This window comes from Pristiophorus japonicus, chromosome 4 (assembly GCF_044704955.1).
Source record: "Pristiophorus japonicus isolate sPriJap1 chromosome 4, sPriJap1.hap1, whole genome shotgun sequence".
NCBI lineage: Eukaryota > Metazoa > Chordata > Chondrichthyes > Pristiophoridae > Pristiophorus > Pristiophorus japonicus.
In genome coordinates, this window is record NC_091980.1 from 307,803,262 (window position 1) to 307,820,705 (window position 17,444).

At 47.4% G+C, this 17,444-nt stretch overlaps 1 protein-coding gene across 1 annotated transcript in view; it reads right to left on the bottom strand.

Annotated features, from left to right (window-relative positions):
• Nucleotides 1–17,444, bottom strand: part of LOC139262795 (leucine-rich repeat-containing protein 74A) — a 117,474-nt gene that overhangs the window by 36,269 nt on the left and 63,761 nt on the right. The window contains exons 7-9 of the mRNA XM_070877947.1: nucleotides 13,865–13,946; nucleotides 8,353–8,438; nucleotides 6,917–7,111 (exon numbers count right to left, since the gene is read on the bottom strand). Of these exons, the coding sequence (XP_070734048.1) occupies nucleotides 6,917–7,111; nucleotides 8,353–8,438; nucleotides 13,865–13,946 (363 nt within the window). The remainder of the gene's footprint in view (nucleotides 1–6,916; nucleotides 7,112–8,352; nucleotides 8,439–13,864; nucleotides 13,947–17,444) is intronic.

Consider the following 17,444-nt stretch of genomic DNA (forward strand, 5'->3'; position numbering starts at 1 on the left):
CTACAGGGCTGTAGTGTTACCTGCCCTCCTATATGGGTCAGAGACGTGGACCATATACAGTAGACATCTCAAATCGCTGGAGAAATACCACCAACGCTGTCTCCGTAAGATCCTGCAAATTCCCTGGGAGGATAGATGCACTAACGTCAGTGTTCTCGATCAGGCCAACATCCCCAGCATCGAAACAGTGACCACACTCGACCAGCTCTGTTGAGTGGGTCACATCGTCCATATGCCCGACACGAGACTCCCAAAGCAAGCGCTCTAATCGGAACTCCTACACGGCAGGCGAGCACCAAGTGGGTAGAGGAAATGTTTCTAGGATATCCTCAAAGCCTCCCTAATAAAGTGCAACATCCCCTCTGACACCTGGGAGTCCCTGGCCAAAGACCAGTCCGCCCTAAGTGGAGGAAGAGCATCAAGGAGGGCGCTGAACACCTCGAGTCTCATCGTCGAGAGCGTGTAGAAAACAAGCGTAGGCAGCGGAAGGAGCGTGCGGCAAACCAGACTCCCCGCCCACCCTTTCCTTCAACCACTGTCTGTCCCACCTGTGACAGAGACTGTAATTCCTGTATTGGACTGTTCAGTAACCTGAGAACTCATTTTTAGAGTGGAAGCAAGTCTTCCTCGATTTCGAGGGACTGCCCATGATGATGATGATGATGACCTCAGACTTCAGCTCAACAACTCTGAGCTGAAGTTCCTCGAGGTGCACTTACTGCAAACGTGGTTGTCCGAGATCGCAATGCTCTCCACAAACTCCCACATGTTGCAGTTGCAGCACATCACCCACAGTGCCAGCCCCATATAATATTGTTTTATTTATTTAATTCATTATAGTTTATGGGCTAGAAATTAATTATAGATAACGAATGGGGAGTGTTTAGACTGAAAATAGTTAAGTCGCGCAACTGAAAATCGCTTAGGATGCACGCAAAATTCGTCCTCCTCAGTAAAATGATTGCAGTCATGATTCTCATCTAAAAACCCAAGATCACTGGCGTTACACTGAAAAGCTGGACGAATATCGGAAACAGGCTGAATGCAAGTAATGATTGCCACAGGTTTTTTTCACTACAAAGAGGAGGTCCACTGATGCGACAGCACCTCATTCTCAGCATTGCTGGCTGTGCAGCTGCCTCAGCAAACAGAAGACGGACAAGGAGAAGGAGCACTTATTTACAAATCCTCGTCGCCCCAGAGAGAGAGCCTGGAGTTTTTCCAAGGAAGCTTTAGAGGCATTGGTTTTAGTGGTAGAGGGAAGGAGGGTGGTCCAGTACCAGGCAATTGGCAGGAGGTCCTCGCAACAATTGTCCATGATCGGATCAGCCATCATCGTATTGAATGGTGGAGCAGGCTCGAGGGGCTGTATGGCCTAGGGGCTGCTCCTATTTCTTATGTTCTTATGAAAGATCCGCTGGGGAAGAAATTGAGGGCCACGGTGACCTTGACTGCCACTGGGAGAGCTGTGGTCGGCCTGATCTGTGGCTGAAGATCTGGTTCCAGGAGGTTGCAGCTTTCTGTGACCACCTCCTTGGTGAAGCGGAGCCTCCCAATACATTGCTCCTCGCTCAATTGAAGATAGGAGAAGTGATGTCGGACTACCCTCGGAGGATAAGGCTTCCAAATTGAGAACCCTGACTGCCCTCCTTCTCACTCTGCGCACATGTTCCAGTCTTTCTCGTTGCCTGTGGAGGGAGGTAGCGCAGCATGTCACGGACAGCACTGGTGCCCCCCCAGGAACAGCACAGTGGAGGAAGAAGTTTAATGACCTCACACGCATGGTCAGGGTGAGTGAAGGCTTCAACAAATGCTACGTACCACCAACTGTACCACAAGCTTCACTACACTGCTCAACGCACCATAACCCCAGCACTCACCCACTGACAATCTCGAGCAAGCAACACTCACACCCACATCTCACACCTGGCAAATAATGGCAGCTATTCAACTATGGCCAGCGCAAGGCTCATTAGTTGACATAGAAACATAGAAACATAGAAAATAGGTGCAGGAGTAGGCCATTGGGCCCTTCGAGCCTGCACCACCATTCAATAAGATCATGGCTGATCATCCCCTCAGTACCCTTTTCCTGCTTTCTCTCCATATCCCTTGATCCCCTTAGCTGTAAGGGCCATATCTAACGCCCTCTTGAATATATCCAATGAACTGGCATCAACAACTCTCTGCGGCAGGGAATTCCACAGGTTAACAACTCTCTGAGTGAAGAAGTTTCTCCTCATCTCAGTCCTAAATGGCCTACCCCTTATCCTAAGACTGTGTCCGCTTACTCTGGACTTCTCCAACATCGGGAACATTTTACCCGCATCTAACCTGTCCCGTCCCGTCAGAATCTTATATATTTCTATTAGATCCCCTCTCATTCTTCTAAACTCCAATGTATAAAGACCCAGTTGATCCAGTCTCTCCTCATATGTCAGTCCAGCCATCCCAGGAATCAGTCTGGTGAACCTTTGCTGCACTAGCAATAGTAAGAACATCCTTCCTCAGATTAGGAGACCAAAACTGAACACAATATTCCAGGTGAGGCCTCACCAAGTCCCTGTACAACTGCAGTAAAACCTCCCTGCTCCTATACTCAAATCCCCTAGCTATGAAGGCCAACCTACCATTTGCCTTCTTCACTGCCTGCTGTACCTGTATGCCAACTTTCAATGACTGATGAACCATGACATCCAGGTCTCGTTGCACCTCCGCTTTTCCTAATCTGCCGCCATTCAGATAATATTCTGTCTTTGCGTTTTTGCCCCCAAAATGGATAACCTCACATTTAGCCACATTATACTGCATCTGCCATGCATTTGCTCACTCATTTAACTTGTCCAAGTCACCCTGCAGCCTCTTAGCGTCCCCCTCACAGCTCACACCGCCACCCAGTTTAGTGTCATCTGCAAACTTGGAGATATTACACTCAATTCCTTTATCTAAATTATTGATGCATATTGTAAAGAGCTGGGTTCCCAGCACTGAGCCCTGCAGCACTCTACGAGTCACTGCCTGCCATTCTGAAAAGGACCCATTTATCCCTACTCTCTGCTTCCTGTCTGCCAACCAGTTCTCTATCCATGTCAGTATATTACCCCCAATACCATGTGCTTTGATTTTGCACACCAATCTCTTATGTGGGACCTTGTAAAAGCCTTTTGAAAGTCCAAATACACCACATCCACTGATTCTCCCTTGTCCACGCTACCAGTTACATCCTCAAAAAATTCCAGAAGATTTGTCAAGCATGATTTCCCCTTCATAAATCCATGCTGACTTGGACCGATCCTGTCACTGCTTTCCAAATGCGCTGCTATTTCATCTTTAATAATTGATTCCATCATTTTCCCCACTACTGATGTCAGGCTAACCAGTCTATAATTACCTGCTTTCTCTTTCCCTCCCTTTTTAAAAAGTGGTGTTATATTAGCTACCCTCCAGTCCATATGAAGTGATCCCGAGTCGATAGACTGTTGGAAAATCATCACCAATGCATCCACTATTTCTAGGGCCACTTCCTTAAGTACTCTGGGATGCAGACTATCAGGCTCCGGGGATTTATTGGCCTTCAATCCCATCAATTTCCCCAACACAATTTCCCGCTTTATAAGGATATCCTTCAGTTCCTCCTTCTCACTGGACCCTCGGTCCTCTAGTATTTCTGGAAGGTTACTTGTGTCTTCCTTCGTGAAGACAGAACCGAAGTATTTGTTCAATTGGTCTGCCATTTCTTTGTTCCCCATTATAAATTCACCTGAATCCGACTGCAAGGGACCTACGTTTGTCTTCACTAATCTTTTTCTCTTCACATATCTATAGAAGCCTTTGCAGTCAGTTTTTATGTTCTTGGCAAACTTCTTCTCGTACTCTATTTTCCCCCTCTTAATTAAACCCTTTGTCCTCCTCTGCTGAATTCTAAATTTGTCCCAGTCCTCAGGTTTGCTGCTTTTTCTGGCCAATTTATATGACTCTTCCTTGGATTTAACACTATCCTTAATTTCCCTTGTTAGCCACGGTTGAGCCACCTTCCCCGTTTTATTTTTACTCCAGACAGGGATGTACAATTGCTGAAGTTCATCCATGTGATCTTTAAATGTTTGCCATTGTTTATCCACAGTCAACCCTTTCAGTATCATTTACCAGTCTATTCTAGTCAATTCACGCCTCAAACCATTGAAGTTACTTTTCCTTAAGTTGAGGACCCTAGTTTCTGAATTAACTGTGTCACTCTCCATCTTAATAAAGAATTCTACCATGTTATGGTCACTCTTCCCCAAGAGGCCTCGCACAACATGATTGCTAATTAGTCCTTTCTCATTACACATCATCCAGTCTAGGATGGCCAGCTTCCTAGTTGATTCCTCGACATATTGGTCTAGAAAACCATCCCTAATACACTCCAGGAAATCTTCCTCCACAGTATTGCTACCAGTTTGGTTAGCTCAATCAATATGTATATTAAAGTCACCCATGATAACTGCTGTACCTTTATTGCATGCATCCCTAATTTCTTGTTTGATGCTGTCCCCAACCTCACTACTACTGTTTGGTGGTCTGTACACAACTCCCACTAACGTTTTCTGCCCTTTGATATTCTATAGCTCCACCCATACCGATTCCACATCATCCAAGCTAATGTCCTTTCTTACTATTGCATTAATTTCCTCTTTAACCAGCAATGCCACCCCGCCTCCTTTTCCTCTCTGTCTATCCTTTCTAAATGTTGAATACCTCTGGTCGTTGAGTTCCCAGCCTTGGTCACCCTGGAGCCATGTTTCCGTGATGCCAATTACATCATACCCGTTAACTGCTATCTGCGCAGTTAATTCGTTCACCTTATTCCGAATACTCCTCGCATTGAGGCACAGAGCCTTCAGGCTTGTCTTTCTAACACACTTTGCCCCTTTAGAATTTTGCTGTAATGTGGCCCTTTTTGCTTTTTGCCTTAGGTTTCTCTGCCCTCCACTTTTACTATTCTCCTTTCTATCTTTTGCTTCTGCCCCCACATAGAATTCATGTGATGTATGTGATTATGTTTATAGATACATTTATTCACTGCATTTGGAATATTTTGTGGTCTCTCTCATTCACCTTTGTGCCCAGGAGGCTGCTGTGATATGGCGTGAGACAGGGATTGCATGATGGGGATGTGGTGAGCAACGGGGATATGGGATTTCATTCATGTGAATCGCAGTCTGATGACCCAATCACAGTCAGCCCGTCCGTCCCTGATACTAAAGAACCTTGAAATGACTAAAGAAACCTCTTACATTATGAGGAAGTGAGGTGTACAAAATATTGAGGGGCCTGGATATAGTGGATATTAAGGGCCTATTTCCATTGGTGGAGGGGTCTATTATGAGGGGGCATAGCGTTAAGGTAGTTTGTGGAAGGTTCAGAGGGGATTTGAGGGGGGGCTTCTTCATGCAGAGGGTGAATCACTGCCTGGAAGAGTGGTGGATGCAGAAACCCTCATCACATTTAAAAGATGGTTGGATGGGCACTTGAAGTGCCGTAACCTGCAGGATTACAGACCTAGAGCTGGTAATTGGGATTAGACTGGATAACCTCTTGCTGGACGGAGCAGATATAATGGTAAGTACTGCAGGGAATAGAATAAGGCCAGGGTGATCTCCTGGATTAGTTTTGATCGTCTGGATGGGTCGGAGAGGAATTTTCCCATGATTTCTTTTCCCCAATTGGCCTGGGTTTTTATCTGTTTTTTGCCTCTCCCAGGAGATCACATGGCTCCAGTTGGGGTGGAGTGTAGAATGTTTCAGTATAAGGGGTGTCGCAGTTGTGTGAGGTGGTCTGGTTGGGCCCACACAACCTTTCCGCCTTTGCCTTTCTGCCATTGTTCATAGATTTATATGTAACCTTCCGGGCTGCTGACCAAGGGCTGGGTAGCTCTTTGACGGCTGGCGCGGACACGATGGGCCGAAATGGCCTCCTTCTGTGCTGTAAATTTCTATGTTTCTATGTTCTATGAAGTAGCACACAGCCACTCAAACTTCAAAACTTTGTCAAGTGCGAGTGAGTGGTGATGCTCCCTTTTAAATAATGTCACTGGAGCCGCCTTCCTGCTGCTGCTCACCACCTCAATCTGTCGATGTTTTCTCCGGTAAGTTCAATGGCGATAATGAAGTTGGGAGAATGGGCATCTAGTGAGAGTTGCTCACTCACTGACGTCATGATCTCCATGATGGCAAGGTCCCTGGCGATCGAGACCCATACGGCATGCGGCGCTAGAAACGGCATCAGGTGACGGTAGAGCGCTGAACGTCATTTTAGCGCCATCTCGTGGCGCTAACGTGTGCCGCAAAACACACAAATTTCTTTCCCTATGTATTTAATTAAATTAACTTATCGTTCAGTTATTTCATGAATTACTTGATTGATAATTTAGTGCAGAATTATGCGCTGTTCTGTGCGATTAAATCACATCCACCTGTTGCTGCATTGCGACTACTCCAAACTCAATGAATGTAGAAGCCTAGAACCAGTGAGAGAGACTTTCATTCCATCAGCCTGAGCTAGATTTCAATCTAGAAATCAGAGCCACCCAGTCCTCTGCTTATATTTCTCTTGGGATCGGAGTTATGACTTGTGTGTCCTTCCGATTTCCTTCACTCCTCCATTGGCAGCCATGCCTTCAGTGTCTAGGCCTTAAACACTGTAATTCCTTCTCTGAATCTCTCCAACTCGCTCCCCTCCTTTAAGACGCTCCTTAAAACCAACACTTGTGACCAAGCCCTGTCTTAATATCTTCTTATGTGGCTTGCTGTCAAATTTAGTTTGATAACGTTCCTTGGGACGTTTTTCTATGCTTAAGGTGCTATATAAATGCAAGTTGTTATGTTGTTATCTGATCTTACCACCATGCAGCCACCTAACTCAAAGTGAAACGTACATACAAGATTTTAAGAGTTTCGTTGACCTCCAGCCCTTTACACAACATGGCGGCCCCCTCGTTGTTGATGTGATTGGTGCTGAGGTTGATCTCGAGCAGGGTGCTGTTGAATTTCAGCGTATCTCCGATGGCAAACGCTCCTTCATTTCCAAAGCCATTGTAGGAGAGATCGAGGACCTTCAGGTTCGTATTGATCTAAGGATAGAAGACACGCTGCGACTGTATGGAAATGGCAGGCTGTATTTAGTGGGACTGTGGTAATGGACACATCACAATAATTACTGTGCTGGCCCAGTGCTCCAGTGAAGCTACACATACAGGCCATGGCCACCTTCAGCTCTGGCCAAGAGCAGAGTGAATTCTCCCTGAGGTCTCTGGGCCACAGTGCATAGCCCACACTGCCGAAGGGTGTAGACAGGGCTGAGAGAGTCTGTCAGTTCCCTTTCTGTGCAGTGAGAGAAAACATCACTCTCGGAAATAGCCTGTATGGCACTGTGAATGGTTCTATTAAAACATGGGGCGTGGAGGTTTAATGAACTACTGGTCCTGTCGTTTTCTTTCACTATTGATCCTCTCTTTTCACCTTCCATGCATAGAATCATACAACCATACAGCACAGAAGGAGGCCATTCGGCCTGTCGTGCTTATGCCCATCTTTGCAAGAGCGATCCAATTAGTCCTGCTCCCCCCTGCTCTTTCCCCATAAACCAGTAAACTTCTCCTCCTCGAGTATGTATCTAATTCCCTTTTGAATGTTATTATTGAACTGCTTCACCCTTTCGTGGGCGAAGGTGCGGCGAATGAGGTTACGGGGACCAGAAGAGGTGAGGGCCCAGGGGCAGCACGGGCCCAGCCCACACTGTGCGATATGTGTGTGCACTAGGTCCGTGCAGCAGAGCTGGTCTCCAGTCGTCCTGGTTAACCCTTGCCACTGGACCAAGACCTAGCTCTGTCAAGCCCGTGTGGTGACTGGTGTGCCAACGGTCACCCCATGTTAAACAAATCCACACACAGGCATCTTCCACCCTTCAACATGTAGTTCAGGACTGGGATATTAGGTCCTTCATTGAAACATCTGTGAACTCATGTGGAAGCAAGTCATCCTCGTTTGAGGCGCCGCCCATCATCATCACCACCCTTTCAGGGAGTGCATTCACATCTAACAGGATCTGGGGCAATGCTGGTTTTGCAAACCTGCCCGATTTTACTCCCCATTGAAGTCAACGAGTTTCTTTTAATTATGGTGCAGGTTCCTCCGAGTGCCATGGGTTTCCCGCCCGGCGAGTTAGATTACCCCTCGATGTCTGGACTCGCGTCAGGCCACTTGGCTGAAGTACCGGGGGTCTACCTGCATCGGCGGGACTGTACCCCAGCATGAGGCACCGCCCTCAAAGCAAACATTATCTGGCGTTAAGTGATAGAGTGTGTGTTCTCACCCGCAATCCTGCGCTCAAAGCCACCGCCCCCTGCGTTTGGATCTGGTTCCAGCTCAGGTTTAGTATTTCCAGACCTTCGTTGTTTGCTTCGAGCAAAGAAAAAGAGAAAAAAAATAAGTAGATGGAACACTCCTTAAATTGTAACTACAGTAACAAAAAAAATAAAAGTAGTATCTCGATACCATCACCATCATAGGCAGTCCCTCAAATCGAGGATGACTTGCTTCCACGTCAAAAAGTTCACAGGTGTTTCACTGAAGGACCTAATATTCCAGATCCTGAACTACAAACTGTAGGATGGAGGATGCCTGTGCGTGGATTTTTTTAATGTGGGCCATCAGCCACCACAGGGGCTTGATAGAGCTAGGTCTTGGTCCAGTGGCAAGGGTTAGCCAAGATGACTGGAGATCTGCTCTGCTGCACGGACCTAGTGCACACACATATTGCAGTGTGGGCTGGCCCGTGCTGCCCCTGGGCCCTCACCTCTCCTGGGCCCCGATCATGTCCCTCTACAAACTCTCGCCACTCCTTTGCCCCGACTTCGCTGTTCCTGCTGTACCTGACCACGCTCCAATCAGCAACCTGGATCTTGGTGACATCCCTCTTCGCTGCCGTTGCTCTCCTGCTCCAGCACCTGCTGCTCCCTGGAGTGGTATGCTCCAACGCTGCTCCTTCCGCTGCCTGGCCTGCTCCGATGGCGCTCGTAGCATTCGATATAAGAGGACTGGCATAGCCCAACATCAGTACCAAATCCATTGTGGTACACAGAGTGCTAGGGTGTTGTTACTGGTACCAATACTCCACAGGAAGAAACACACTTAATACACTTTGTGTTAGCCGTATCTCAGTGGGTAGCACCCTCATTTCTGAGTCAAAAGGTTGTGGGTTCAAGTCCCACTCCAGAGACTTGAGCATGGAAATCCAGGCTGTCATTCCAGTGCAGGCAGCATTGAGGGAATGCTGCACTGTCGGAGTTGCCATCTTTTGGATGAGCTTTTAAATCCTCTCAGGCAGATTCAAGGACACTATTTTCGAAGAAGAGTTCTCCCTGGTGTTCTAGCCAATATTTATCCCTCAATCAACATCACAAAAAAAACAAATTGTCTGGTCATTATTGCATTGCTGTTTGTGGGAGCTTGCTGTGCACAAATTGGCTGCCATGTTTCCTACATTACAACAGTGATTATACTTCAAACAGTACTTCATTGCTGTAAAGTGCTTTGGGACATCCGGTGGTCATAAAAGGCGCTATATAAAATACAAGTCTTTCTTTTTCTTTAAATATTGTGCACTATACTTCCATTGTGATACTCTTAACTTATCAAATTGCTCCCATCATTACCACCTTCACCATCAGCACCAGAGACTGACCTGCTACAACCAATACTTCACCTTAGTGTTATGAAGCTCAAAATGCTTCTTCCAAACACAACAAAACTTTGGAAGGACATCAATGGCCCTGGTTTAATCACCCTGAGCCTGGCGAGAAAAGGGATGGTGGTGGTTGGGGGGGGGGATTAAAATATCAACAGCGTGTGTATTAAAACATGGGACGTAGAGGTTTAATGAACTACTGGTCCTGTGGTTTTCTGTGGAGTCACGCTGCACACCCCCCCTCAAACAAAGGAGAAAGTAGCAAAATTAAATCTAGCACTCGAATCTGCCTGAGTGCTACCATTTGTGAATAGTTATTCTGTCACTATTCTGTGGGAATGCGGTACGTCACAATAATAACTGTGGTGAGCTAGTCGCAGAGGGAGAAAGGAGGCGACACTGGGAGGCAACAAGGCTCCTGGGCCTCCACCATGGCTTAGTAGACAAATGCACTGTGCGCTGTCGGGCTGAGCCCTTCAGAACTCTGCAAGTTCAACTCTTCATCTCTTGGTTAGGTAATCTAGGCCTGGATTTTACAATTGGCACTGTCACAGGGCATTTGCTTTCTCGATCAGTACTCAGGGACTCCTGTAGGAATATGCACAAGTGTGGGTGAGAACTTAAGAACGTAAAAACTAACAATAATAATAACTTTTATTTATATAGCACCTTTAACGTAGTAAAAAGTCCCAAGGCGCTTCACAACAGTGTTACAGACAAACAGATAAATTTGACACCGAGCCACAGAAGAAATGAAGGCAGATGATCAAAAGCCTGTTTAAAGAGGTAGGTTTTAATGAGCATCTTAAAGGAGGAAAGAGAGGTAGAGAGGTGTAGAGGTTTAGGGAGGGAGTTCCGGAGCTTAGGGCCCAGGCAGCTGAAGGCACGGCCACCGATGGTTGAGCAGTTATCATGAGGGATCTTCAAGAGGCCAGAATTTGAGGAGCGCAGACATCATGTGGGATTGTGAGGCTGAAAAAGATTACAGAGATAGGAAGGGGCAAGGCCATGGAGTGATTTGTAAATAAGGATGAGAATTTTGAAATCAAGGCGTTGTTTAACTGGGAGCCAATATAGATCAGTGAGCACAGGGGTGATGGGTGATCGTGACTTGGTGTGGGTTAGGACACGAGCTGCTGAGTTTTGGATGACCTCAAGTTTACATAGTGTGGAATGTGGGAGGCTGGCCAGGAGTGAGTTGGAGTAGTCAGGACTAGAGGTAACAAAGGTATGAATGAGGGTTTCAGCAGCAGAAGAGCTGAGGCAGGGGCGGAGGCGGGCAATGTTACGGAGGTGGAAAAAAGCAGTTTTAGTCCTATTAATTACTATTTCTTTACTAATACTAATTTCTTTAAGTTCCTCAATCCTACAAGACCCTTGGTTCCCCACTATTTCCAGAATGTTGTTTGAGTCTTCCGTGAAGACAGATGCAAAGTATTTGTTTAAAATCTCTGTCATTTTCTTATTCCCCATTATAATTTCCCCTGTCTCTGCCTGCAAAGGACCCATGTTTACTTTCGCTAATGTCTTCCTTTTCATGTGTCTATAGAAGCTTTTACAATCTGTTTCTATGTCCAGTACTGGATGTCGGACAAGCAACCTGACAGTTTAGATACCAAGCAGGTCGAGAGAAGTGGTGGAGGGGTAGAGCTGGGTGTCGTCTGCGTACATGTGGAAACTGACTCCGTGTTTTCGGATGATATCGCCAAGGGGCAGCAGATAGATGAGAAATAGGAGGGGGCCAAGGACAGATCCTTGGGGGACACCAGAGGTAACGATGCGGGAGTGGGAAGAGAAGCCATTGTTGGAGATTTTCTGGCTACGATTAGGTAGATAAGAATGGAACCAGGCGAGCGCAGTTCTACCCAGCTGGACGATGGTGGAGAGGCGTTGGAGGAAGGTGGTGTGATCAACTTGTCAAAGGCTGCCGACAGGTCCAAAAGGACGAGGAGGGATAGTTTACCTTTGTCACAGTCACAAAGGATGTCATTTGTGACTTTGATGAAAGCCGTTTTGGTACTGTGGCAGGGGCGGAAACCGGATTGGAGGATTCAAACATGAAATTCATGGAAAGATGCTCACAGATTTGGGAGGCAACAATACGTTCAGGTACTTTGGAGAGGAAAGGGAGGTTGGAAATGAGGGCGATATAGCTAGCAAGCACAGTGGGGTCATGGGTTGGATTTTTGAGGAGAGGGGTGATGACAGCAGGTTTGAAGGAGAGGGGGACAATACCTGAGATCAGAGAACCGTTAACAATGTCGGCTAACATGGGAGCCAGAAAAGGAAGTTGGGAGGTCAGCAGTTTAGTGGGAATAGGGTCGAGGGAGCAGGAAGTAGGTCTCATGGGCAAGATGAGTTTGGAGAGGTCAAGAGGGGAGATCAGAGCGAAACTAGAGAAAGATGTGAGTTTAGGGCTAGGGGCAGGTGGGCGCCTCAGAGGAAGTTTAGCCCGGTAGGCTAGGGGAAGGAAGGGAAGTGGCAGAGGCAGCTGATTGGATGGTCTCAATCTTTGAGACAAAAAAGTCCATGAGCTCCTCACACTTGTTGTTGGAGGTGAGTGTGGTGGAGACAGGGGAGAGGGGTTTAAGGAGACTGATAGCAGTAGAGAAATAGGAGCAGGAATAGACCATACAGCCCCTTGAGCCTGCTCCGCCATTCAATAAGATCATGGCTGATCTTCGACCTCAACTCCACTTTCCTACACGATCCCCATATCCCTTGATTCCCTTGGGTCCAAAAATCTATCGATCTCTGTCTTGGATATACTCAATGACTGAGCATCCACAGCCCTCAGGGGTAGAGAATTCCAAAGATTCACTACCCTCTGAGTGAAAAAATTTCTCCTCATCTCCGTCCTAAATGGCCGACCCCTTATCCTGAGACTGTGACTCCCGATTCTAGCCTCTCCAGCCAAGAGAAACATTCTCCCAAGCTTGCTAAGAATTTTATATGTCAATCTTTCGAAGAATGTTATACATTTCAAGGAGATCACCTCTTATTCTTTTAAACTCCACCGAGGACAGGATTGTGCAAGACTTTCCTGCTGAAAAAGCCTCCTTACTGTCTCGGCTCAGGCGTGTAGCATTACCTATTGGACACGATATCGGAGGGTGATTGCTGGTGTCTCCGGTGCTGAACATGGGGAGGAGTGGGGAAATAAAGGATGCTTCTATTGGGGTAAAAAGAAGACTTCTCTTCTTCAAGGTGGACTCCCGGATATAAAGAACTGACACCCGCCCGTATCCCCCCTCCCAGCAACCGCGGAATCACTCAGACGGAATCTTGGCTCCACTGGTTTTTATTCAAGCATGCAGGGGAAGGGTCCACGGATGAACCTTCTCAGAACAAAGATTTTACATCTACAGTTTTTCGAGGTGTGCAACCCTCCTACAAAACCACCGATTGGCCGGCTGCTATCTGCAAAGTTACACCAGACTGGCTCTATGTGATTCCTCCCACCTGTCCATCTCCCATCACATCTCACCCTCCTGGAATATGTGGTTCAGTGCTGTCAACTTTGCCTCAGCTCCTCATGATGTGCGAATTAACCTTGTTTCTGAGGGTTTGCTATCTATGGTCCCAAACATCCCTTCAGATGTTGCTACAATAGACTGTTGACTCCCTCCTGTCCTTGGTGGATGTTATTCAGTACTGAATGTAAGTTTCCCTCAGTCTGTATTAAGGTTAACACAATGGATGGTTCATTAACCATCAAGCTTTGCTGTGTAGCTTCTCCTTCTTAAAACCCATTGTAAGTGAGTGTATATGCGTGCTTTACATACATAAGCGAGTTTTACATACAATCTGTCAATTTACGATATAGTACAATCGCTACCGTAAGGTAGAGGAACTCCCGATTCCTCAGAATCTCCTAATACTGATAAGCCCTTCAATCTGGACCATGTGTCAGATCAATTCACTACCTTCAGTATCCACTTTAGTAACAATCTATCTGTCTGTCTACTTCCACTTTAGTGACCGTATTTTATCCCCTTACACTTCCTTGCCTGATGAGCGCATTGTTGATCAGAGACACAAGCGTGTTCACCCTCCTACCTACGGGGAGAAATCTGTATCGCACAAAAGAACAAAGCTAAATGAATGATGAGAGGGTATTTGCGGAGTTAATGCTCACCTATCATGTGTCCCAGGAACTCAGCTCCTTTGTCTCCAAACTCATTGTAACTGAGATCCAGCTCTGTCACTCTGAAATTAGCCTATAGGTGCAAAATAAGGTTTTGAATCTGCCATCAAATTAACGAAACACGCGCTCATTACGTTTCCTCCTAGCTTAGTAACTGCGATGCAACAGCAACTCAGTTACAAGGGTTTGAGGAACCTTGCTTCCACAAGTGACCGAACCAGGAACTCTTCTCGAGGTCTCCGCCATTGTTGATGCCAGCGTCCAGCCCATTTGGTTCACTCCAAGTCACGTTAAGAAACGGTCGAGGCCACCGAACATAACAAGGGATATGGGCCCTGACAAGGCTCCAGCTATATTGTTGAAAATCTGTCCACTGGAAGTAGTTGTCAGCCTTCCACCCCACTCCCCCGACCCACCACCCCCACCCCCCCACCCCCGCACCCCACTGCCAGCACCCTAGCCAAGGTGTGCCAATGCAGCCATGATACTGGCATCTGTCTGACTGTATAAGATTGACCAGGTACATCAGGAGCCTATTATCAGCAAGGGCAGACATCAACGATGAGGTACAACACAGCCTCCAGTGTGCCAGTGCAGCCTTTGGCCGCCTGAGGAAAAGAGTGTTCAAGCCATCAAGCTTATGTTCTACAGGGCTGTAGTGATACCCGCCGTCCTGTATGGCTCAGAGATGTGGACTATATACAGTAGACAACTCAAATCGCTGGAGAAATACCACCAACAATGTCTCTACAAGATCCTGCAAATCCCCTGGGAGGACAGACGCACCAACATTAGCGTCCTCGATCAGGCCAATGCCCCCAGCATCTGAGCACTTACCACACTCGACCAGCTCTGTTGGGCGGGCCACATTGTCCGCATGCCTGACACGAGATTCCCAAAGCAAGCAGTGTCCTTGAAACATTTCCTCTGCCCACCTGGGTAAGCAGGTCCCAGGTGGGCAGAGGAAATGTTTCAAGGACACCTTCAAAGCCTCCTTGATAAAATGCAACATCCCCACTGACACCTGGGAGTCGCTGGCCAAAGACCACCCTAAGTGGAGGAAGAGCATCCGGGAGGGCGCTGAGCACCTCGAGTCTTATCGCCGAGAGCGTGCAGAAAACAAGCGCAGGCAGCGGAAGGAGTAAACGACAAACCAGACTCCCCACCCACCCTTTCCTTCAACCATTGTCTGTCCCACCTGTGACAGGGACTGTAATTCCCGTATTGGACTGTTCAGTTACCTAAGAACTCACTTTTAGATTTCGAGTGACTGCCTATGATGATGATGACATCCTATCTACAAGAAAAACAACAGAATAGATCTGACCCAGCCAATTACTGCAAGGGCAACCTGCTATCATAAGCAGTCCCTCGAATCGAGGATGACTTGCTTCCACGTCAAAAAGTTCACAGGTGTTTCAATGAAGGACCTAAAATTCCAGGTCCTGAACTAAATCTTGAAGAGTGGAAGATGCCTGTGTATGGTGCACACCAGCCACCACACGGGCTTGACAGAGCGAGGTCTTGGTCCAGTGGCAAGGATTAACCAGGATGACTGGAGACCAGCACTGCTGCACGGACCTAGTGCGCATACATCTCGCAGTGTGGGCTGGTCCATGCTGCCCCTGGGCCCTCGCCTCTTTTGGGCCCCGAACTCACGCCTCTCCTGGGCCCTGATCACATCCCTCTACAAACTCTTGCCGCTCCTTCGCCCCGACCTCAACGGTCCTGCTGCACCTGCCCACACTCCAATCACCGACCTGGATCTTGGTGGAATCCCGCTTCACTGCCGTTGCTCTGCTCCAGCAAGTGAGACACGCCACCACTCCAGGGAGCAGCACGTGCTGGAGCAACCTGCTGTACACCATGGACTCCACCCAACTCCTTTCATTACCCAAGCACGGCAGCTGCCAAGGTTTCCCCGGCTTCCTAAAGGAACTGATTACCGGTCTAATCTTTACCCCATCTCATGATATCTACAATTGTCCCACATATAAAGAACCATCATGTTCCATGGAGTATTTAACCATGTCTGTCGTATCCCTAGAAACTTCAAATCCCATCCCCAAAGAAATATCCACCATAGAGTCATAGAATGGTTACAGCACAGAAGGAGGCCATTCAGCCCGTCGAGCCTGTGCCGGCTCCCTGCAAGAGCACCTCAGCTCGTCCCACTCCCCCGACCTTTCCCTGTAGCTCTGCAATTTTTTTCCTTTCAGGTACTTATCCAATTCCCTTTTGAGAACCGTGACTGAGTCTGCCTCCACCACCCTCTCAGGCTGTGCATTCCCGATCCTAACCACTTGCTGCGTAAAGATTTTCCTCATGTCGCCTTTGGTTCTTCTGCCAATCACCTTAAATCTGTGTCCTCTGGTTCTCGACCCTTCCGCCAATGGGAACAGTTTCTCTCCATCCACTCTGTCTAGACCCCTCATGATTTTGAGCATCTCCATCAAATCTCCTCTCAACCTTCTCTGCTCCAAACAGAACAACCCCAGCTTCTCCAGTTTATCCATGTAACTGAAGTCCCTCATCCCTAGAATCATTCTCATAAATCCAAGCTCTATTTTTGATGGGATCAGCTCAGGAAATGATTCTCTGGCTGCCAGCTTGGTTGCTGAAGGTACATTGTGTTATACATGTGGACTTGTATTTACTCTGTACAGCCACCAGAGGGCTCATCCCCTGGAGTCCCAAGGGATCCCATAATCCCTAGGGAGCACAGGTATTTAAGGAGGCTCTACAGGTTGGAGAGGCACTCTGGAGACCTGCAATAAAAGACTAAGGTCACACTTTACTTTGAGCTCACAGTGTTCAGTCTGACTCTTTCTTCATACACTACAACTGGCGACGAGATACAGATAGCGAACCCAAAGATGCAGAGAACAGTGGGCATCCTGGAGAAATTCGCGGAGGGAGATGATTGGGAAACTTTTGTGAAGCGACTCGACCAATACTTCATGGCCAATGAGCTAGTTGGGGAAGAGAGCGCTGCCAAACGAAGGGCGATCCTCCTCACTGTCTGTGAGGCACCAACGTATGGCCTCATGAAGAATCTGCTCACTCCAGCGAAACCCTCGGAGAAATCGTACGACAATTTGTGCACACTGGTCTGAGAGTATTTGAACCCGAAGGAAAGCGTTCTGATGGCGAGGTACCGGTTCTACACCTACAAAAGGTCTGAAGTTCAGGAAGTGGCGAGTTATGTTGCCGAGCTAAGACACCTTGCAGGACATTGCGAATTTGAAGGACATTTGGAGTACATGCTCAGAGACTTTTTCGTACTTGGCATTGGCCACAAAACCATATTTCCCAAACTTTTGACTATAGAGACCCCAACCTTGAGTAAGGCCATAGCGATAGCCCAGGCGTTCATTGCCACCAGTGACAATACGAAGCAAATCTCTCAGCACATAAGTGCTGCTACAAATACTGTGAACAAAGTAATGTTGTTTTCGAATCGTAACGTACAGGGCAGGTCACACATACCTGCAGCTGCACGTCCGCAGAGGACTCAAAATCCACTATCAAGGGTGATGAATGTAAGGCCATTAACTCCTTGTTGGCGCTA